General features: G+C 40.4%; 1 protein-coding gene and 1 long non-coding RNA gene across 2 annotated transcripts in view; one reads left to right on the top strand and one right to left on the bottom strand.

Moving 5' to 3' along the window:
- MEOX2 (mesenchyme homeobox 2) overlaps positions 1–10,247 on the bottom strand; it is a 74,365-nt gene extending 64,118 nt beyond the window's left edge. The window contains exon 1 of the mRNA XM_090046879.1: positions 9,019–10,247. Within this exon, the coding sequence (XP_089903005.1) occupies positions 9,019–9,529 (511 nt within the window). The 5' untranslated portion in view covers positions 9,530–10,247. The remainder of the gene's footprint in view (positions 1–9,018) is intronic.
- A 502-nt stretch (positions 10,248–10,749) lies between these two features.
- Positions 10,750–25,090, top strand: part of LOC149864828 (uncharacterized) — a 74,527-nt gene continuing 60,186 nt past the window's right edge. The window contains exon 1 of the long non-coding RNA XR_016442295.1: positions 10,750–10,787. This is a non-coding gene — a long non-coding RNA (uncharacterized LOC149864828). The remainder of the gene's footprint in view (positions 10,788–25,090) is intronic.

The raw sequence follows: 25,090 nt of genomic DNA, 5'->3' as shown, positions 1-25,090 counted from the left end.
TTATTTCGCCACCTGGATTTTTTTACATGAACCATCTGGCTCAGTTGTTCCCCCTCAACCTGTGTGAGAAGGAGCCCCACTATGACAGAATCTCTTGGAAGTGCAATGTGTAAACTCAGCTGCCACAGTAGACCCCTCCCTTCCCTAGACCCTATGCAGAGAACTCTAGGTCTAGGAGATATGTATGGGGATGGCATGGCAGAACAGTCCTTCTGTTCCAAGGAACCAAATCCCCTCTAAGGGCTTAGAATAGTTCCTTGTGCAATATTCCCTTGCAGAATTACTCCACTGGTGCCCCATTCTTCAAAAGAACCATTTGGGGAGAATGTGATTGGGGAAACTCATGGAGTTTTCTAATCCACTAACTTCCTTACTGGACTTCGCTTGAGTTGTGAAGTGAGAGGTGGTAGTAGAGAAAACCCTAATATTCCTTCAATTTACATTAATAGTCGGTTCACATGTGTCCGACAGATTTTAGTATTTAATATTACAGTGGCCAAAGAAGGAAACATGGTTTTTCCCTTAAGAAATATAAGAAAATGACAAAGGTCCCAATTCACCAAAGCACCTATGCACATGCTTAAATTTGGGTATCTTCAAAACAATGAAAATGTCCACGGTGTGATATCCTTGTTCCACTGAATTAAATACAAGTTTTACTTTTGACTTCAGTGGGCAAAGATTTAGCATAAACTTCAAGGATTATAGAATCAAGTCCTTAAACAGTAAAAACAATCTTGGTTGTAATGATACTAGGGGATTTTTTAATGCAAAACAGCAATGCCTGTACCTTTTTATAAAACCTGAATTGCTAAAACTGAAAATTGGGGGACTGAAAAGAAAAGAGAGGGCTTAAGGAAACACTGTATCTAGACCGCAACGTAATTAGCAGCAGTAATTTGTTCCAGTGTTATTTGCCATAAATTTAATAAATTCTTCTTCAGTCTAAGCAGCAGTTTTTCAAAAAAAGATTCTTTGCTTCATTAATTCAGGTTTCATAATCCACTCAAATTTACTCGGTTAGTGAAAGGATTTTCTTTCATATTTAATTAATGATGTGACACACTCCTTACAGACTTATTTCCTTCCTCTGTTTTGGCCAATTGTTTTGATTCATATGCTGAAAATAAAAAGTAAGAAGAACTCAACCTACAAAATAACTTTTGTATCAAGAACAGTTTGTAAATACTAAGGCTTGCATTTAGATTATTCTAGATTATTTAGATTATAATGCTGAGGTTGGACCTTCTCTCTGTTAACTGAAGAGTAAGTCTCACTGTCTTCAATACATGTAAGATTGGAACATTGTGTTATTAAGAAGAAAACCATTTAGCTGCTCGTTTTGAAGAACGGTCTCTGGTATTTATACCCACATATAACCACAGACGTATTTTGTAATGCATATGCTCAGTTAAATTTGCCCAAGAGCTACAAAATACTTATGATATTTTCTGGTACGAGGCTTGAGGCCAAGCTGAGATCCTTCCAAAACTCAGAAATCAATGAATGATGGGGTTTCTATTGACTTCAAGAGGGCCAAGATTCACCCTCCAGCTCTAATAACTGGATCCAAGATGCATTATATCAATGTATAAATATGTCAAATGTACTGAACTCATGAGAAATTTAATCATGTTCAAATCTTCATACACATTATAACAGACAACATTTTAGTGGCATAATAGTATAGACAAAATGATAATTATCAAGTATGCATTACAAATTGTTTTTTCATTTTTCTACATTTGTGAATCTGAATATATAACTGTGAATGCAAAGCTGGAGCTTTTTAAAAATGGATGCTGCCAATTTAAATTTGTCCCAAACATTCAGGTTTTGCAATAAGCATTTATAAACTCTAAAAACAAGAAAACTGATTCCAGTGGTAGAAAAAAAATACATCATTTTTCCTTTAATAAGCACTTCACAATAAGATTTGCTTCTGTCATCTGGACAAGAACCAAAACCTGGTAAGCGGTATGATAAAAGAAACAAACTATTTTCTTTGCCAGAGCTGAAGAATGTAGAAGGTAAGGTAGATTTGCACCTTATAGACTCATGTCATCAGCTCAGGAAAGCTTGTACTAAATATGTATGCTTGACTACTTTGGTTAGTCTATAAGGTACAAATCTACTCTGCCTTCTACTTGACTTCAAACTAACACAGCTAACTATGTCACTCCGCTGAAAAATGTGCAAGTAGTTAACACATAGGGTAAAATTTTGGCATCACTAAAATCAGTCAGTTTTGCCACTGATTTTCCTTCAACCAGGCCTTCATCAACAGTAATACAAAGGTAGACAAATTAGATTTTAAAATTCTTTGCATTTTAAAATCACATAAACATGTCAACAACATGCGCACAAAATAACTTCTCAAATCTGAACGGTCCTCATGATGTTGGAATATTTGTATTTATTCATTTCTTTAAAATAAATTTCAGAAAAGGAGTGTTCACTTAATGTTTTGAAATCCTAGACAATTTCGTAAAAACACACTAAAAACTAAAGAGGTAAGAGCTTTTGTGGCTGAAATCTTTTATTGGACCACCTGTGTTTGGTACAGATTAAAAAAACTTTTGGGCAATACCTAAATCTATCCCAGCTATGCAGTTGGTCCAATAAAAGATTTCTCCCACAAAAATTCCTTCCTCTAGAACATTTCCTGGACCATCATGGCTATAGCATCATTTCAATACTATAAAAACATAAAGAAATGGTGCTCTGTAGAGAGGCTTTTCGTTGCTAAAACTCCAAGTGGAAGATAAGGAACATTATAACTATTTTACAGATAAGCAAAACTGAGTTTGCTCAAGGTCACACAGCAAGGAATCGAACCAAGGGTGTCTTTAACTCCAACATATACAGTCCTATATGCTGAATGATACCCACATACCTAAGCGTTTGCATAATTGGGAACGTAGTATACAAAATAGGAAAGGGGTTTTTCTTAAAGGTATTTTATGCCTTGTTTCCTTTTAAATCAAATCTGATCAGCAGAATAAGATGCTAGAATGTGTAGGAAAATGTAGAAAGCCTAAAACCAAAACCATCAAGTGCCTCTGTATCATAATGGATTGACTTTTAGCTCCACTCACTCAAGCGAACCAAGAGAGACTATTAATATTTCATATTTCAGTGACATAGAAACTGGTTGGCTACCATACATTTTACCACAAGGAAAAATAAATGTATTGAACATTTACACTCTCCAGTAGACTAGAACAGAGAGGAGCAGTAATTCTGCAAGCAATGCAGGATTGTTAAAGCAGACTCTCAAGTGAATGTAATCACCTCTCCTTAAATTTCACAAAACAGGGCCTGATCTGACTCCCACTAACTTTGGAGAGGGGGAGGATCAGGTGTGTGAATGCAAAGTTTTTACAAAACAAGGTTTCATTTAGACGAATGAGCCCACTTAAAAACACTTACAAAGTGGTTACTGTACTATACGTAATAAGGGCACCCATGTGAAAGAAAAAAAAAAAACCCTTAGCCAAATGTTCACCATTACAAGAATCTGCATTCTACATCAGAATCTGTTGGTTTGAATTGTGTCCTTGAAGGTTCTTAAGCGACAAAATTAAACATAGTTTAGGTAGTTTCAGATTAGGAATACCCAAAGTATTAGGCAATAGTCAATAATATACTTTCCATTCCACTGCTAGAATTCAAGTTAAGGAGTAAAAGAATTCCTTTTCAACCTTCTTAACAATAACAAGTTTAAAATCCTTAGTTATATAGTGTTATGATTTATTAAATGGATTTGTTAAATGATTTGTTATTTATGAAATTCTCAATTCTTTACATATAGCCTTTGCAAGTCTTTCATCTGCATGTGTGTGTACGTTTCTCTCCCGGTACGGGAACCTATCCTTTGTTTCTTACTCAAGCGTAACTCTCAATGACTTCGCTTGTAAGACTGTGTTCCTTGATCCTGGCTAAATATTAAGGAATACAAAATTACATAATTAAGTTCCTGTGCCAAAGATCAAAATCAAACAGCACAATTAGGACCTTATCCAGAAATGCTTCTAAGTACGCACCTACGTCAAGTAAGCAAATAATCCCAGTGAAGTCAGTAAAACACCTCAAATGCTTAAATACTTAAATGCATTGCTGGATCAGGGCTTTGATGTTTATTTTTATGGGAAAATGAGAAAGGCATACATGTTGGTAGCTAAAAGTGAATCTTGACACTTACTCCGTAATAAAAAGATGATAATATATAATTTAGGAGTATAACTTTTTCCATCCATAATTAATACAAAAGATGCATTCATATATATTAACCTACCATTTAGTTTAGAATAAGAAATTTTTTGACTGTGTAATAGAAATTAAACATGAGTATCATCCAAGAAAGACACAATTTTAAAAGTTTTGCTAGTTAAATGTGCTGCGGGCAAAAAGAACACATCACTGTAAGGTTTGTTCCATGAAACAATCCACAAAGCAATGGTACAAGCAGCACCAGTCTTTGATAAGCACTCACCCACTTTGTATTTCTCTTCAAAACATACTGAAATCAAAGAACTGAGCGATCATAATATTTTTGACAAGCCTCTCTTAATTGCATAATCCACATATTTTGACATTATCTTCTCCTGATAAGTGATGTTTGATACTAGATACCAGACATAATTAAAATTAACTCTGTACATAAAGTAGTTTGTGTGTTATAACATGTATTTTTCATGCTTCCGTTTACAGCTGTGCTGAAAAAGTACGGACATATTGATGAATCAGTTACATAGCTCTTTTTGACTACAAGTACATAGCTCATTTTTCTTACTGAAATGTTTTGGAAAGCAATCAGAAGTCTCTGAGACCAATGAATTCATACTATTTACAGTCATTCATCAAAATTATTTGAAATGAACATTTCAACATCTAGGATTTTTTAAAGCAGTTTCTTTGAAGATACAGGTCTTTGTATTGTTTAATTGGCCTAAGATTAAGCACCTGATAAAATAATTTTCTTCATGCTAGAAAAATGCTTTACTCTTTTAATAACTGATTGATAAGCCTGTCTATTAACAAAACTAGTAATATTATTATTCAAATGTTCATTTCTGAAAGCATTTTTCTAGGCCCAAACTAAACAAATAGGACTACATTAGTATAATGGAAGTTATGCATACATTTTTGAAGTGTGAATGGACATCATGCTCATATTTGCCCATAAATCTCTCTACAGAACTGTTTCTGCTGTACAGAGAGGCTCAGTTGAACTTAAAATTACTTTTCATTCTTCAGCATTTTAATCTGATAGTGCTTTAATAGACCATGGTGCGTTACTAGACCATGGTGCGTTTTCATTCATCTCCTATAAATACATATTCCTCTATCCTGTTTAAGACGTTTAGAGTGTAACATATGTTTAAGATATTCCTTAGGCAGTTCTCCTCCATCTAACTGGAGCCATTAGAGTTCTTCTCACCACAATTCAGATTTCATAAAATACTTTAAACTGTTTATAGTCCCATTTCATGAAATCCACGACACATTCTGCATCTCTAGCATGCATCCACAAATAGGCACCCTTCTTAGAATTACTCACATTTTACAAGCTTTAAATGCTAATAAGCGAAGTTGGACAATTGCTATAACAATTTTACATTTTGCGTGTTCTCTCTCTCCTGAATATTGAAAGCTATTTATAATGGCAAAATGAAATTACTTCAGAAGCCATTAAGAAGAGAACAGGGCATTAAAAAAATCCATACTACTTCACATGCAAGAACTGATTACCACAAGCTAACAATTTGAGACTATTTAGATTTATACATTGAACATGGTTTTCACGCACCCCTTAGTAGTATTTAAATAATTCTGGGCAGTGGAATGTTTAAAATGGCTAAATTTAGCTGAAACTTAACCCAAAATTTTGGTGATTCTATCCACTAAGGTTGTACAGGATTTTGTTGAACACTGAAAGTCAGTTTCAGTTAAATACAGAGGTATGCACATCATCACTTCCACATTTATTTCACTGTTCCACAGTTAGGCCTGGGCAGATTGAGATCAGAATGCTATTGTAAAACATGGTCATATTGACAGCTGTTGCTTACATGATTTGATGGACAAGTGGTTCATCAAATCTTGTACGAAAAATAGGGTTTGTATGGTTCAAAATGTCACTCAAAAGCCCTTTATAAAACAGCTAGAAACTTCTTCATGTTTCTATAGAAGCTTAGTTAACTATATTGCTTAGAGAATGCTTCCCAACCTGTTCAGGTCCCAGCACAAAACAAGGTCCCCCACATCAGCCTATACAGAGAACGACTAAGGTACATTTCACCTCTTTTTCTACGTGCTGAACAAAATGACGACAACATATCCAAAACAAATATTACTTCCTCCCTCCCCGCTATTTCTCTGTGTACCTGAGTGTATGAATTTGAGAAAGAAAAGTACGGGGGCAGGAAGTGTATGTGAATAAAATACATTTAGAGAGAAAGGACTGCGAAGTTCTGCATGCTGTTAGGAAAGGAACTTTCAGTAAAATCACACTAATGTTTTTTTCCATTGTTATAGGGAAAAATTGGCAAAATGTGCATCTCCACTAGCAAATCTGTATGACAGTTTTATAAGCTTGAGTAAATACAGCTACTTCTATAATACTAATGCAAGTAATTTTAATCATGTTAATTTCTTAAGATGACAAGTCTCAAACCTCAGCTTTATGAGTCAGCATTCCTGATGTCAAAAAAATCACAATAATAAAAGCTAAATATTTTAAGACATGGGCAACCTCAAAGCTAACTTGGTTCTGAAATGTGGAATATATCCAGAGTAAAAATATATCTAATGTTTCCTTTAAATTCGTGTTGTAAATTCAAGCATAGTAAATTTATCCTGAAATATACACTAATATTAAATTACTTGTTTTTAAAACCACCAGACACTAACTTAACGGCCTCCTTTTATTATTTACAATTGTAATTTAATATGTAAACATGCACTAAAGTGGAGGATTAAACTTCTCAGAATGAGCATTACTTTTATTTTAAAAAGCTATGATTAAGACAAAAAGAAAAATAAAAGAACACAATTTTGATTCAGAACAAATAATCCATCCTGTATATTTCTCACTGAAAGTAGTCAAATAAACAATAGCTGTTGGTAATTGCAGAAACAGACTGACTGATGTAAAAACAGGTTTTGGTGTCATAAGTTACCATAATACTGAATATTTGGGACAAAAGCTCAAGTTGAAAAAGTGGGAGGGGTTAAGTAGTGGCATGAAGGCAACACTCTTTTGAAGAAAGAGTAAGGCAGGCCTCCTTGACTCAAGTCTTTGCAATAATAAATTAATATATTTATTTGGGTTAAAACAGTTTTATGCCTCGACTCTGCAGCTTTATATTCAGATACTGCCTTAGAAAGCAAACCCTAGATTACACCACTGTACTGAAGCCATCACGACTAAAGTCTCAATCAATGATGTTCAAAAGCCAATGGAAAGACACCCTTGACTTCAGAGATAGATGCGATTTCAGCACTGGTGTGGGCTTTTTTATTGTAAAGTACAAAATCAAAAACTGTAATGAACATTTCCCCAGCATTATAAATTAGTGATGATTTTTCTCTTGTTTTCTGCCTTTGTAAATAGACTGATGAGTTCACAGACTCCTCTCATGCACGACATGGGTTAAAATTATTTTCTATTAGAAACTGGTGAAAATAATCACCACATCTTTCACGTGGTCAAGTACGTGCAATTTGTTTCATAAAATAAGATATAGATGTCATTCCAAATAAATGCCCATAAGTAGCATCTTTTTTATAGTTGAAAATATATTTTTATTTTATATAAGCAATAGATTGTCTAGTGCATAAGAAGCCTACTAACTAACATAGTGTTTTATTGCCAGTGGGGGTACAACACTTTCTGGATTATATGGACAGCAAAAAAAAAAGGGAAAAAACCACTCTATTTTATAAAAAACCAACTGCTGCTAGAGAGGAGAAAGTGAAAGGATTTTTTCCAAATATTTACTAGTGTTCAGCATTAAAGCCATGACTCTCCATCCTGTAAACACAGAGCCCGGTTTTTCAGTTAGATAGTCTACAACTTGGTTTGTCTGCTCTGGACTTTCCAATGGGGGAAACACTTTCCTATCCCACTACCTCCTGCATGTCTCACTAGTGTGCGTCTGTGTGTCTGTGTGTACACGTGCCCTATCCCACCACCTCCTGCATGTCTCACTAGTGTGTCTGTGTACACGTGCCCTATCCCACTACCTCCTGCATGTCTCACCAGATTGTGAGGCGCATCTGTCCCACTAGAGAGGGTGAATGCATCTGTCCCACTACAGTGTCTGTTCCACTAAAGTGTGCGTGTCCGTGCGCGCATCTCACCAGAGGGAGGGTGGGTGTGCGTGTGTTCACACACCTTCTTTCCGCCCCATCTACTAGAAATGCCATCCCTTCCCAGAGAAGCCCTGCTACCATGGCGGAGCCTTTCACAAGAATGGCACTTGGGCACGGGGGGAACGTGTCGCCAAGCCCCAGGACCAAGCACCATCTCCCTGCGCCACTCACGAATACCAAGATACTTTGGGAGAAACTTTGCGATGTCACTTTTTGACGGCGGAGGGGGGCAAGGGGCTCCCTCCAGATAGGTCAAGTGAACTGTTCGACCCCTCAGCGCTTCTCCCGCCGGGAGCCGCGCCAGCCCCCCGGCCCCGGCCCCCCGAGCGAGCTGGGCGCGGGGCTCCCGCGGGGGGCGGCGGAGCGCGCGCGCCAGGAGGAAGCTGCCCCCGCCCGGCAGCCGCAGCCGGGCCCGGGCCCTACGGGAACCTCCTTGCCTGGCCTGTCAGGCGCTGTCACGTGCCGGCGTGTCCATGCCCGGCCCCGGCCCCGGCCCCGGCTCCACGGGCTGCAGGAGGGAAGGTCAAGGCACAACCCGCTCCGAAGCCGGGTGTCCCCGGGGCAGGCAGAGCGGGGCCCTCAGGCAGGAGGCAAGCCCCCACTCCCGCCCCCGCCCCCCATGCAAGGGGAAGCCTTTACCTGAGCTGTCGCTTTTCCTCTTGCCGCCTCTCTTCTCCGTCTCCACCGGGGACAGAGCCTGCCTGCCGTAGTCCCCTGGTGCGCAGGCCGCCCCCGTGGGCGTGCTGGTGCCCAGGCTGGAGGCGCCGGAGCACAGCCCCGGGGGGCTGGTGCCCAGCTCCGGCGGCCCGCCCGAGTCGGGCTGCAGGCACAGGCTGTGCCTGGCCGCGGCCGGCGGGGAGGACATCTGGGGGATGTGCCAGTTCGTCTGCAGCGCCTGGTGCTGCTGCTGCTGGTGGTGGTGGTGGTGATGGTGGTGGTGGTGGTGGTGGCCGCGGTGGTGCTGGCTGGCGAACATGCCCTCCTCGCCGGGGTATCCCGCTATGATGCACGAGGAGGACGAGGTGGAGAGCTCGGGGTAGGACATGTGGTCGGAGCGTCCGTGCAGGGCCAGCGAGGACTGGGAGAAGGGGTGCAGGCTCTGCGCCGCGGCGTGCGGGCTGCGCAAGCAGCCGAAGAGGGTGTGATCCATGGCATGCGGGGCGCGGGGCGCCGGTAATCCAGGGCCAGGGCCAGGGCCAGGTCCCGGCGCCGCGCGGCTGTCGCGGAGCAGGAGCGGCGGGGAAGGTGGTCCCGCGCCGCGGCTTTGAGGGGGAACCCGCCGCTTTCCGGGAGGTTATAAATACAGGCGCGTGTAACGTGAGCCGGGGGCTGGCTCAGCCGCGCCGCGCTGACCGCGTGCAAACTCCCTCCGAAACTCCGGCGCGTCCCGCAGCCCCGCGCCCGCGGGACCCGGCCCGGCCCAGCCCTGCCCGCCGCGGGCGGGGCCGCCGCCGCCACCGCCACCGCCGCCTGGGACCCGCGCAGCCGCCTGCTTGTCCCCCCCCGGAGGAGGGGCCCGCTCCGCTGCCGCGGCGCGCATCCGCCCCTGAACGTGCGCGCGCGCTGGAGGCGGCGCCCGCTTCGCACCCGCGCCTCCGCCGGCCGCACCTGCTGCCCACACCTGCCCCCCAGCCCCGGCCCGGGCCCTCTGCGGCACCCGGGGGTGACCAGCAATAAACAGCGCGAATAAGCCCGCGGGCTCCCTCCGTCCGCTGGGCCGGTCGCGCGCGGCCCCCGCTGCACAGAGGTCCCCGCACCCTGCTGGCCCTGGGGCTTGGGCGGGAAACGGGTGCCGAGGGGCCAGGGAGTGAGTTTGCGGGAGGGTGCACCAGCGCCTCATGGTCAGTGGAAGACGCTTGCTGCCATCAAAACCACAAGACAATCCCCCCCCCCCCCCAAAGGACCAGGCTCTCTCGCATCTTCCTGTTCTCTGACTGCAGCTGTTGCCTTCCCCCCTGGCTTGCGCCGTCTCAGGTGAGACACGGCGGAGAGTTTAAGGCGCCCTGCAGACAGGGGATGCGGGCAGCGGAGCCCGCGCCGGCGCAGCCCACCCCACCGACGTGCGCGCGAGCAACGAGGAGCACCCACAAGCACCGTGTGCTGTCTTAGCCCCCCCCCCAAATAAATAACTCAGCAGGGGTCCTGCCGTTTGCGTCTTAATTCTTGAGTCAGTGTGTCAAAGCTAAAAATAAATAAATAACTTTCACTCGCTATCAGGGAAAAAAATCAGGAATTGCATGAGATTTGCAAGAGCTAGTTACTTAAACGGAAATTGAGCCCTATTTTGTGGGAAATTAGTTTTGCAGACTTTCTGCACGAAAAAAAAATCTAAAAACTTTTGTTCAGCAGCTACTCCATTTTTCCCGGCAGTCTCAGGCTGAGCCGAAACCTGCAGCAGTCTTTAGACGGTAAGAGTCGCACCCCCCCCTTTTTTTTTAGATCTAATGCTTTTTTTCCCCTCAACAAATTAAAAAAAAAAATACTGTGTTAACTTAGTTGTAGCTGTAACAATCCCATCTAATGCGATGTCCAAAGCAGCAGTAAGTCTTGTTGCTGCTCTGCCCTGCTCACCCCTTGCTATTGCTTCAGAATAAAGGAAATATTCAGTTACAACACTGATGAAATATTTTGTGCGTTTCACTGTGTTTATCGTTTCAATATGTGCTCTAATATTAAAAGGAAGAGTACAAAGGGAAGGCGATGCCTGCGCTGTGACTTGTTTTCTTAGCTCCCAGCGCTGTGAGACAAGCGATGCTGCTTGGTCCAGGAGACCTAGTGCTCAGGGCCCCAGGAAGGAGCAACCGGGAGAGACTCACTAATGGGAGTGTTTTCTTAGCGCTGCTTTGCAGGAGGAGCCAAAAGAAAATTTACCCCCAACCTATTCATGCAATGGCTGCAATACATCCAAGTCCTTTATTATTTTTTCTTTTTGGGAAGCGGGGGGTTATTCCAGCACAAACCCTCTGACTGTAAACAGCTGATAGGGGAGAGGGGGGAAATGAATTTTGTTTCAGGTGCCTTGTAAATAGTCATCAGGCACAGAGCTCTTTCATCTCTAATAGGTGCAACTTCCCTTAACGTACCCAGGCTGAGCAGTCTTCCAGTGTCAGATGTTAACAGCATGTCCCGAAGTTTCTTACCAACCTGCTGCTGTCAGTCAATCAGGCTCTGGAAATGTTGAACAAGGAGGGAGAAAATAGAAGGCAAAGACTGAGACTGACACCGTTTGAGACATAAAATGTCTAAACAGCTGAAGAACGGGTTAAAAAAATATAATGTTCCAGATCAAACTCAGTTGAGTTGTTTAACTCTAGAGGTTAGCGGGGCACTGGCACACGTTTTCTATGATAAAAAGCAGAATAAGTGAAGCAAAAGAGGAGATGGTGGGAAAAGTAAAGATTAATTTCCAAGAGAAGCAAGAGTCAGAGCCATGTTGCACTCTTTTTTTTTGTACAAGAAGAGGCTCCAAAAGGTAAAAGGGGAATGATGGAGGGGAAATCAGAGAGCTAAATACTTTTTTCAATAGAATCTATTTAAAATTAATCTTCCTGTTTCCCATAATACGTGCCTCTGTCCTATAACCTGTGTTCTCATTATGTTTCAAAAGTTCTCATTGTAAGCAAAATAAGAACTACTTATTCCACAAAAAATACATGATATTTTGTAGTAACAGGGTTTTTCATTTGAAGCAATGTAAGCAAACACACAGCCATGCAATGGATGTTAACACAAATTAGTAGCTAACAGTTTATTGCAACATCCTAGTTAGTACACTTATGGATTTATCAGTCTACGATAACTAATCTGTAGATTTATGACATAGTGGCTTGTATAATTTTAAAGCAGCTTTCAGCAAACAAGCTGTAAAGAAACATTTTTTTAAAAAATCAAGAAAATTCTAATGTAAAACTTGTAAATAAAAGCAATTCTACAGAGCAAAATATGAAGGTTTCCTAGAGCTCCATATTATTGATTGGTTTCATATTTATATTATTAAATCTTGCACTTTTGATCTACATGTGGAAGTAAAGTCAGTGCCAACAAACTTGCCCTAAACTTCTAATGCCAAGTGAAAATAAAAGAATAGTTTTAGATGTTTGAGAACTGTAAACCATTTAGCTCATAAAACAGCTGGAACCAACCTAGCTTTGGACATCATTTATCCTCTCCTAAAATGAGCTAATGGTTGCATCTGTTTTTTAATTTTAAAATGTATTGCAAGATATAGATATCATATGAAAGAAGGCGGAATCCCTTCTGCCTCAGAATTCCTGTACTATACTCCTGTTCAGGCTCTTAGAACAGGTTTTAATACCCTGAACATTTGACCCTGCTGATATTTTTAGTGTTAATAGCTCTGCTGATAATTAGGAGTGTTGCCCATTTCTTTTGAGGTCTGTGCCCTGTTAGTATATGCATGCTACAGTACAATGAGATGAATGAAAATATTTTGGGGTTAGATCCTTAATTTACATGAATTGCCATGGTTTCACTGAAATCAGTATTATGAAAAATTTTGCCAGTTCAAGAAATGCCCCTTACCGTCAAAATATAAAGCTTAAAAATATTATTTTAGCTCGTTTTATCCACAGGTTTTATTATACCCAAGGGTTTATCAAAAAAGATGGAATTTTATTGTGCTGTAATTATGACTAGTGTGCATTTTTTCAGGGCAGCTTGGTCAAGGCAGGCATCCTTACTTAGAGCCAATACAGATTTACAACAGATGTATGTTTATTTTCAGACTTTTTGTTGATTGAGGGTATTTTTGCTACTTAATTCCCTTGGAAGTAATGCAGTTTGCTCTGTCTAGCAATGAAGTTTTACAGATCTCAGTAAAAATAAGGTCAGAGGTTAATACCTAATATTGAAGATGCTATCCTACCTTTAACTGAAAATGAATAATGTGTTGATTACCTGTCAGAAATAAAGAATATCTAGAGACAGTTAAAAGGTGATGAAAATTACTTTTACTGTTTGTAGATCTAGAACAGAATGAGTGCCCACTGTGCTTTGTAAAGACCTTTTGTAAGAAAACTATTAATATGCATAACTCTTAACGTGGTATTTTGGTGGTGTATTTCCAGTGCATTCTGATGCATTTACAAATGTAACGTGTATCAGACATAAATTTGGGGAAAAATCTTTACAGCTTGTCTATACAAAAAAAAAAATCTCAGGTTTATATTTATTGTTACTTCTCCCATATAAACTTGGACTTTATTCTAATTTTCATGATCTCAAAGCATTACGAATTTTAAAGCTACACTAGCAATTTAATATATTACATAAAAAGTGTGCTGAACTGGAAGGCCCTCACTAAAAATAATTTTTACAAGGTTCTATTATACCATTAAAATAGACTGCCAATACAGTCCAGTGAGCACAATTTCTTGCATTTCCTTTTCTAACAGATCTGTAAAATATTAAAATTAGTGTTAAACCTCAGCTTAAGGATACTTGAAATATCACACATCTCAGCCTTGGACATTCAGTAGTTTCTTTGGAGATTAAATTATGCTAAATAAGTCCTACAAAAGAATAGCAAAAAGCTACTAAGACTTAGGAGTTCAAGAGAACAACTTATTTGTGCAAAGTAGCATTGTCAAGATCTGTACGTTAAATTAAGTTACTGAGTGGTTTTCTCTAGTATTGTCTCCATCTAAAAAATGCTGATCTGTGAAATATTGGATATTTTAAGTTTACATCTCCTGTTCCTGTTTAGATGTGTAATCAACATACGTGTATTATACATGAAAAGCATTATTTTTTTATGTTGATGATTGCATATCTTGATATGTAGCAACACAATTCTTTTGTTGAAATTTATACATCACTGTGGAGCAAAAAAAGTATGTAGACTTTTATTACTATGCAGCTGAATACTTGATAGCTTCTTGGCTTTTGGATTTCATTTTGTACAAATATTTGAAAAAACATACCACTAGGCCCCACGTAAAAAGCAGAAAGAAAAAGACAAAAATCATTCCTAATGAGGTGTATTTCATAAGCTTTGTAGGTAACGATCTTTAGTCCTTATTAGACTGTACAGTTAATGTTATAGTGATAAATACTTGGTGAATTAATCAATACCAAAAAATAGAGGTGACTTAAAATACCTGATGTGAAAGTATTTAAGCTAAGATTCATCTATGTTAACTGAGCAGATAGTGCATTCATATCAAAAAAGAAAAACAACTGAAGAGGAAGACAAGGAGTAGCTAAAAATCTGTGGCGCTGTTACTTGGCAGTAACTTTTCACCCCTAGCGAGACAGGCAACAGGCGGCATATTTCATAACATTGTCTCCCAAAAGGTAATGAAAGCTAGCAGGGTAATGTGTGAATAACCCAGCATTACCCATCTTGCCTGTTTCTCTACTGTTAGCTCCAACAGTGAGGAAAGAAGAAACATAGACTGAAAATAAATATTATAAAGTCTTGGGACAACTGTCATTAGGCTCAGCAAGATTTTTTTTTATTAGTTTTATTTATTATTTATATTCAGGCTAGGACCCTATTCACAAACTAAAGTGCTGCTAGATACTATGAAGCACAAAGGACAATCTGTGTCCAAAGAACTTAGGTCCTGACCCTGCTATTGGCCGTGTATAAGAGGACACCTGTGCCCTCATGGATCTCTATTTGTGACTACAGCTACTTGCTGAACTGAGTTGGAGTCAATCACAGGACAAGAGCCTGAGTTAATAATCACAGCAGAGAACAAAGATCTAACAAGTGTATATCTGTTTTTGCATGTACTCACAGTCAGTTCCAATGCCCAGTGTCTTATATAACATTAACAACAGATACTCAATTGGGAAAGCAGTATGAAGGGAATTTACACATACATACACACATTAACCCTGGAAGAAATTGTTGCCTGTTCTCAAATACCTACAAGATTCTTACTGCCTTGAGCACAAAGTGCTCATCTCTTATCAAACTCTGAGCCAGCAACTAAGCCTAATTATATTAAATTGCTGTTTTGAATGTTATTTTTAAAATGCGCTTGTGGTGGTTTCTCAAAGAATAAAAAGGTAGAGCTGGTTGACTTCCCTAAGAAATGCATGCCAGAGCTTTCTTTTTTGTATGGAGTTGTGCAAAAAGAAGAGTTCAGTTTGCATATGCATCTCCAAACTATTAAATCAATCCTGTGATTCAGGGGTATAGGTTGTAACTGCATTGGTCTAAGGACATAGGCAGACAAGGTTCTTTGGGCAAATCCAATATCTTTTATTAAACCAACGAAAATAGTTAGAAAAATTCTTTTTTGCAAGCTTTTGGGTGCAAACACCCTTCTTTAGACTGAGGAAGCACCTGCAGTTGGATTTAGACATTCTGATTCAGCAAAGATCTTTAAGTGCACTAGAGCTTATGAAATTATTAATGTATTTAAAATTAGGCAGACCCTGAAGAACTGTAGTTTAAGCCGAAGCTCCAAAACAGAGATCCTCCAAAAGGAGGTTACACTCGATATGCTTGCCTTTGGTATTATTTTCACAAGATCCCAAAAACAGAGCATAGTTTCAGCAAGAGTGTTTGATTTTAGGCTCTGAACCAGGAACCAGTTAAGTATAAACTGTACAATCATGTGAAACGGGTACATCCTAAACATTTGCCACTCGCTTTCTTTTAGTGTACTTGGATCGTCTCTTGATGCAACATCAATATGTCTGACTTTGCTTCACATATGCTATACCAATCAGGGACTGCCTGGTCCTTTGTGTATATACATGATCGTTAGTTTATGTGCCAGAATGCAATGTCAGAGAGAACCCAGCCAGCTCTGAAGGAGCCTAGCACTGTAATGTTGGTAGGCTCAGTTAATGTACAAATCTTGATGCCCATTTCAGCTTTTTCTGCAACCCAAGTACAAAATCCTTGAAGAGAAAATGTTTGGATTTACAGTTACCTCAATAGCTTTGTGTCCATAAGGATTTACTCATTCATACAGTTTAGCTACAGAACATATCTTTTATATACTTTCTATTTAATACTCAAAGTATGCTTCAATACAAACCATAAAAATATGGCAAACTGAAAATATTTTCCATTTAACTGTTTCAGAATACCATGTGCAAGAGAACACAACAAAATTAAATTAACTAATAACATATGCAACTCTCAGTTGTGCAAGAGTAGTTTATGCCCCTAAATCCAGATTGCAGCATCTGGTGGCATGTAGCATGTCTTTAATGAAAGAAAAAAGGCATGAGATATGGCTTTCAATACTACAGAGCCAAAATGCTGGCATACCTTTTGCTTCAGTTCAAGAGATACAATAACTCCCACTAAAACTAGTAAGCCTACACCAACGAAGTAAACTGCTTTTGGGGGCATTATAGATTTTTCCTCAATTACGGTAATAGCAGCCTAGGATACAGCTGTAAGTAAGGTTTTACCATAAAATTATTTATCAGAAAATTTTGAGACGATAATACCCCACAGTATGAATCACTTAATGTACCCAATTAAACAAACTCCCATTTGATTTTTACCATCTCTCCCCAAATTGGCCTGTAGATTTCCTAAAACTACTAGTTTGACTAGTGTTTTCATACAGCTACTTTTTTTTCTATCCTGCTCATTCACTATTGGTAGCCCAGTATGGAAAAAAAGGAAGAAAGAATAGAAGACAATCTCTTAGATGTCCTCATGTCTTTGGTCTATAATGTTCTGAGCCCTTTCCATCCCACCTTCTTCAACACTTCATGTGATCAGTCCCATGGTCAGAATGCAGTGAAATGTGGTTGGCCCACCAGAAAGGGGTGGGGGAAGAATTAGCCAAACAAGAACATTATTTCAATATAATATATTTTTTAAATAATTAAGTGAAGTATCTTACTAGGGCATTCAGCAATGCTATTTATTTCTATTTAAAAGAAAATGCAAGTAAAAATTGAGTTAATATACTGCTACAAAGGATTTTTTAATAATCTTTGAAACGCATATTTTAAAATTGTTTTTAATGTGTATATGCCCCATAAAATGATTCACACATATGCACGCACACACACTATATATATGTATATATATGAAGTCATCTTAATATCCTCAAAACATTTTGTTCAATTACAATAAACTACATTTGGCTTCTACCCTTCTTACTAGTAAGGAAATTGTTATAAAAGACATGTTGCACAGGAATAAAAGCCATCTAATTAGACTGCTGGTTTCAGATGTATGAAGGATCAGGGTGTTGTCAGAGTAAGCACTTTGCACAATTTACCCAGAAAAAGTGATTGTAGTAAGTGCTTAGAATGCCTGTCTTATCTAATGTACTCAGTAAAACTGAATACTAGTCCCTAGCACGACTCTGAATTGCTCAAAATAAAAGGTCACAGACAGAAGGTATAGGAGACTTCCCAGATTCTAGAATATAATCCAATTTCAGATTCCACAGTATACTAAAAGTCAAGTTTTGCATCTTTTGAGGTTGGGAGTATGGTTAGTTTCCCCTTATGCATGTACAGTTCTTTCATGACGTATGACATGCTGCAGCTGTGGTAACAAGATTCTTTTTTTTTTCAATTATTAAATATACCTTGACTTGATGATGAGAGTGCTTGGCTCTAAAAATAAGTCATACATCTCATTTCTGATATGTCAGACATGGCATAGCTCCAGAGGTACATGCAGTAAATTTAACCTTTATAATTTGTAGTCAACCAAACATTTCCAAACTAGGTCCCATAAATATGAACATGCATTGCTTGTTTGTTTTATGTTTTTAAAGTTTCCTTTATTGATATTATAATACTTTGACCCAAAAATGTAAGGAAATAACTGTATCACATTAAACACGGGGATACGCTTTCACAGTCATTTATTGTGTATAGCTAGTAAACATTTCCTGGCAAACAATTCAGAGAGTCCATAAATTCCATCCTAACGCTACTTCCGTAGCTATATGCAATGTACCATACACCAGGGTATTTAGCTCAGTCTCTCTCATCCGGAATGGGTGGATTGGAATCGAAAAATCCCCACCCCCCCATTATAGCACCACATGCCTGGAAAGTCTATCCTCTCTAAGGGCAAACCGCTCCTCTCAGATCCGTTTGGTGGATCATGACACTAAAATTCTGCTGTCCCCAGCTATTTGATCTAGCAGCATTTCTGAAGTGCCTGTCAAGACAGTATGATATGCCAATATCCCCTTGGCCTTACTGGCAGTTCCACACCTACGGACAGGAGAATGGAAAAAAAAAATCAGGGATAATGTTTACTACACCATTCTGGTTTCTGGGGAAAACCACTACAGTTAGGCTTAAAGGTGGGAAAACAAATAAAAGTCTAACTTTAGTGGAGTTAATATATATGGAACCTGAGGGCCATAAACACATAATTAGTTAAGCTTTGCAGTTAGATTAGCCCAGCAGCATCTTCATAATTATTTACTAAATTTGAATTCAAAGTAATTTTCTCTGGTTTCCTTATTTGGGTTTTTATAGAATGAGGGCTTATTAAAAGGAACAACTGACCTATAAAGAAGTTTGGTGATCAGAATTTTCCCTCTTCTTATTTTCCTAGTTTTCCCTGTGCATATGTTGCTTTTTACTGGCTTAAAAAAAATGGTATAAAGATTGAACAATATGAATTTTTTTGTTAATTAATCTTGCTAAGCTAAAACAAAACTATATAGAATGAAAGAGTGAGCTGACTACTTATAGGGACAGCTAATACCCCTAACTACAGATGCTGTAACCCATTGTTAGTTACATTACAGCTACATTTTTCAGACTATTTCTGATTGAAAACAAAGGGTTAGTAAAAGTCTGGACTGTTTCCAAGGTCCCAAAGAATGAATTTGGAAAAGGTTCAGTTGCCATTAGCTTTACTTCTTTATTTTATTATTTTAAAAAAAAGGGATTTGGGGGTTTCAGCTGTTTTTAACTCCCAAAATTTCCTATCCCAGGAACTACCTTCTGATGAAAGATCTTTAACCTTGTTATGCAGAGTACTGAGCTTAAGTGCTAACTACAAAAATATTTTTTTGCAGAATCTCCAGATATTTTCTCTTGGTTACTGTGATGAGAGAGAGGCTTGAGTACAGAAGCATTTAATTTTTCTGATATTAAAAAGCTTGCTTTTTCCTTACTCCATTTAGTGTCTCAAATTTATCTATGTCAGACAGCACTGCTATAAAAATACATTAGCTTTGTTCTTATGCCCTACTCTTGCAATCACAATCACAGACAGCAATCACAATCACAGTAAGCCAAATACGCTGTGAGAAGCAGAGTAATTGAGCCTGGGCAGAGAAAAAAAACTGACTCCCAGGACCCAAGCTAGCTTATTTAGTGCTAACTTTGGTAAGTCCACTGCCACTACATTTTGCCGAGGTGATATACTCTAACACAGTGAGGTCCAACCTTTATTTTTGAAGGTGTCACACATCAGCTCTGCATCCTCCCTGAGTGCAACTCTAATCGCCTTCCCCTGCCCAATCTGCTATTTTGCTTCCTGCCATATGTTCCCTACCCCATCTTCTGCTGTGTTTTATGCTTCCTTCCACATCTGCTGCTCTGCTTTCCACTTCATGCCCTATCTGCTGCAGGGGCTGCCCATGCCACTTGTGGCACACATGCCACAGGCCAGCCACCCCTTCATTAATACATCTTCAAAAAGAAACCTCTATTTTATGCCCCCAAAATTCCTCACTGCACCCTCATTCAACACCCCCCTTGTGCCTGTCACCCATTAAACCTGGCTAAGAGTCATAGACTCATAGAAAACCAGGGTTGGAAAGGACCTCAGGAAGTAATATAGTCCCACCCCTTGCTCAAAGCAGGAGCATCCCCAACTAGATCATCCCAGTAGAGGCTTTTTCTAACCAGGTCTTAAAAGACTCCAGGGATGGAGATTCTACAACCTCTTTGCTAACTTGTTCCAGGGCTTTACTACCCTCCTTGTGAGAGAGTTTTTCCTAATATCTAACCTAAACCTCCCTTGCTGCAAGTTAAGACCAGTGCTTCTTATTCTGTCATCTGTCACTACTGAGAACAGTTGAGCTCCATCCTATTTGGAACCACTCTTCAGGTAACTGAACACTGCTATTAAGTTCCCTGTCAGCCTTCTCTTCTCTAGACTAAATAAGCCCAGTTTCCTCAGCCTCTCCTGATAAATCATGTGTCCCAGCCCCCAAACCATTTTCATTGCCCTCTGCTGGACTCTCTCCAATTTGTCTGCACCCTTTTTGTAGTGGGAGGCCCAAAACTGGACACAGGACTGCAGATGTGTCCTCACCAGCTCACCAGTGCTGAACAGAGGGGAAGAATAACTTCCTTCAATCTGCTGGCAACACTCCTACTAATGCAGGCCAGTATGTCGTTAGCTTTCTTCAGAACAACAGCACACTGTTGGCTCATATTCAACTTATTGTCTGCTGTAACCCTCAGGTCCTTTTCTGTAGAGCTGATGTTTAGCCAGTTAGTCCCCAGTCTATACTGGTGCATGGAACTGTTCTGTCCTAAGTGTAGAACTTTGCACTTGTCCTTACTGAAGCTCAAGTGATTTCTTTTGGTCGAATCCTCCAATTTACCAAGGTCTCTCTGAATCCTATCCCTACCCTCCGGAGTATCTATTATTCCCCCCCAGCTTGGTGTCATCCACAAATTTGCTAAGAGCACACTCCATTCCATCTTCCTGATCACTGATGAAGCTATTGAACAAAACCAACCCCACAACCTGGGGCACTCCACTTGATACTGGCTGCCAACTAGATATCAGCCACTGAGTATTACCCTTTCAACCTGATGACCCATCCAGTTTTCCATCCACCTTACACTTAATTTATCCAACCCATACTTCCTTAGCTTGTTTGTGAGAATGTTGTGGGAGACCGTATCAAAAGCCTTGCTAAAATCAAGGTATATCATGTGCACTACTCTCCCTGCATCCACAGAGCCAGTCATCTCATCACAGAAAGTTGGTCAGGCATGACTTGCCCTTGGTGAATCCATGCTGACTATTCCTAATCACCTTTTTATCCTCCAAGTGCTTAGAAATCCTTGAGGACCTGCTCCATGATTTTTGCAGAGATTGAGGTGAGGCTGACTGGTCTGCTGTTCATTGCATCCTCCTTCTCCACTTTCTTAAGAATCGGCACCATATTTGCCCTTTTCCAGTTGTCTGAGACCTCTCCCAGTCTCCATGAGTTCACATAAATAATGGCCAGCAGTTCTGCAGTCACATCAGCCAACTCCCACAGCACCCTCACATGCATTGCATCTGGCCTCTCAGATTTGTACACATCCAGCTTTTCTAAATAGTCCCTAACCTGTTCTTTCACCACTGTTGACTGCTCACCTCCACAAACTGTGCTACCAGGCATAGTAGTCTGGGAGCTGAGCTTGCCTATGAAGACTGAGGTAAAAGAGGCATTGAGCACTTCACAGCTTTTTCCACAGCATTTGTCACTAGGTTGCCTCCCCCATTCACTAAGTGACCCCCACTTTCCCTGACCTTCCTCTTGTTTCTAACATATTTGTAGAAACCCTTCTTGTTACCCTTCCCTTCCCTTCCTAGCTGTAACTGCAATTGCACTTTGATTTCCCCAATTTCATCCCTGATGCTGGAGCAATACTCTTATACTCCTTATGTTGTTTTCAAGAGACAGAATTCTCTTGACCTTTAGCATTTACTTAATGTCTAGTGACACAAAATTGATGGAAACCAAATTTTAATTTACATACTTCCATCTTTTGCTGGTTCAGGACCTCAGTGAGCCTGAGAGGGGACCAGGATTGTACCCCGACTGTTCATCCTCGCTGCAACAATATTTTTTCTTTTATGTTTGTAGTGAATTTGATTTCTAGCAGAAGCTAACAACTCTGATCAAAACAAACATGGAAAACAGGTGTGACATTTTCCAGACTATGAGACACGAGGACTCATATCTTTACTATGAAAAGATGCATTAATCCCTGTCCATTCAACTCTTGGCCTTTTACAAGTCAGTTGAGAATCTTTTCTCCAAGGGGTTTATTTCTGTTGTGTTTTGCTTTCATTCTCCTGTGGATACCTTTCCAATGACAATCTAGTTCCTGTCCACTCAGGTTTTTTCTTACTTCATCATCTCGAAGTCAGATCTAATGGCTAATCCGATGCCTCTTTACTCCCTTTCAGAAGTTCATGTATGCCTCTAATTTCATAGCTAAATGGCTCAGTAAATGAAATAAGGTAAATTCTCTAATTGAAATTGATGCCATGTTGTGCTACGTGTTTTATGTACACCTAGAACTTTTGAGTCCAACAGAGAAGACAAAGGGTTAAACAAATAACAGTCTCTCTCTCTATAAAAAATGGGCATACACAGAGGCAGATGAGATTTGTGTGTCCTAACTCTCAGAGTTTTCTATAAAGCATTGTAGCAAAAGTGATAATCTCACACACATTGAGACAGATCCCCCTTTAACTTGGTTTGAGTTTTCTTCTCTCTCCTAAAACACACTTAGATTTGGAGCTGGTAAATAGGATTTATGGCCCAGGGACTTAGATTTTGTCATAAATCCAAAGTGGAGTCATTTTAGCTGGGTCTACACTAACAGTATAGTTAGGAGCCAATTTTAAATTTTGCTCTAAAGCCTTTATTTGCCAATGATGGTTGTGTCCAGATGAGTGCAGACATTTGGTTCCTTGGGGACAACTAGCAGCAGCAGCCCAGGCATCCCAGGCTGCAAGGCAGCAGCATGAATGCCTGAGACGGGCCTGCACCACCACGTACCACACAGCAGCACTCATCTGGGTATGGCCTATTTTCCAAGAACCCCTGTTACTTAACTCCCTAACCTAAACATGCAAGTTCTCCGGAACTTTGGGTATGATGTTATCCCTGACACCATCTGTCCCTTCCTACAACGCATTTCAGATTTACCTAAAAGTACTAGGTCTGGAGCACAAGTACTATTGAAGGAGCAACTTTGCAATTCCTTGTTCTTATTGTTGGTCATTATGTACCACCTGTATTATACTAACCAAAAGAATCATGCCCAGAAAGAGAGACAAGTCGTAGCCGTGACGGTGCAGGAAATGTACAAGAGATGTTTTTGTTTGTGACATATTTTATTGGACCAATAAAAATATAGTTGGAAGAGATTTGGATGAGCTTTCAGGGAAGGACACTTGTCCCTAAAAGCTTGTCCAACATCCCTCTCAGTTATACATTTGGTCCAATTAAAGATATCACAAAAGACCCCTGACATTAATTACATTACACACTTACATTCAATTGATATTTTATCTTACTTTTCTACTTTAGTGCTTTTATTTAAAACAGAATGCCAGAAATAGCTAAAATATAAAATTAAAACATTTTTGTATATTTGAAGTACATTTCTGTATTAGATTGTTTTACTACTTATGTATTTAATAGTCTTGTGCTATGCAGATAGATACAACACAGAACTCATATTTTATATATTAAAATTCAAGTAAGTTACCTGAAACAGGCATATCCAATGTATTTCTTTCCTGTTCTGATACAAAAGCCAAATGATGTAGTCATGTGATATAGGACCCAATCCAGATCTTGTTGCAATCCTTAGCTCATGGGAGTTATCATTGTCCCCTAGTCTTAAAATTAACAAAAGAAAGAGAAAAAAACGAGCACTCATATAGTGTACAACCATAAGCTCGGAACAAAATGTAAAGCACTTACGTACATAAAGAAGAGAAACAGATTGCATAAACACCACCATTAGGATGGGTGGTGTTAAACAAGGTGTTGGGTATTAAAGAAGAGCAATGCTCTTTTACAAGCATAAACTAAAGAGGATGTAGATCTATAAGGAACGCAGGTGTGACTGAGGGTGGGAGACTCTGAGGCCAGGTCTCATGTTGGCCTGCCTACCTGTTGCTACCGAGCAATCTGCTCAGTCTCACCTGCCATGATTTTGCTGTTCCTATAAACTGATGGTAAATACAGAAAACTGTCCATTACATGCCCCAATACCAGGGAGCACTATCTGCAGCTCCAAACCTCCCCTACACCGCAGCCCATGCCTTGCAGATGGCATCCTGGTCTGAGACCAGAGCAAAATGAATCCAAAGTTGGGCTCCACCTAAACACACATTCATACTACCTCCCCTCTCACAGTAGGCCTCTTCCACTCCACCCCTCTCTCACCAGGGCCTCTGGCATAATACCTGTTACTGGGCCACACTCCACTGCCCTGCTTCTCTTTGAGTGGCCCCTTTTGGGTCATCAGGCTTCGCTACTCCCATACTGGCCTTGCCATGCAGGACCTTTGGTTCCCACAAGTTCTCCTACCTTACATGGTCCAGCCTTGAGCCAAACCCTGGGCTAATTCTGCCCCAAGTCCCTCAACGGGCACAACTCCTCATGGGGCTGGTCCTTGTGCTGTCCTTCAAGCTTACACCCATTTGGCCCTACTCAGCATGCCCCGTGGGCTGTCCTTCAGGCCTACTCCAACTTGAGCCCTACTCAGCCCCATCACATACACAGTTTTTCAGGCCTACTCACACTTCACCCCTACTCTGTGTGGGGCCTCCCAATGCTCTCCATACTACCCCCTCTGGGGTCTCCAGGACTTTGCATCCCTGCTGGGCTCAGGTGGCACTCTGCTTACCATGCCTGGCCCCACTATTCCTACTTCTCAGGGTCTTACACCCCCCTCGTGGGCTCAGGAGGCCACAGCCAAGCCTGGCCCCACTACTACCTCCAAAGTCCACCTGAAGATGGATGCT

This window comes from Crocodylus siamensis, chromosome 5 (assembly GCF_052110815.1).
Source record: "Crocodylus siamensis isolate JL-2025a chromosome 5, ASM5211081v1, whole genome shotgun sequence".
Classification (NCBI taxonomy): domain Eukaryota; kingdom Metazoa; phylum Chordata; order Crocodylia; family Crocodylidae; genus Crocodylus; species Crocodylus siamensis.
This window is presented reverse-complemented; position numbering and strand designations above follow the sequence as displayed.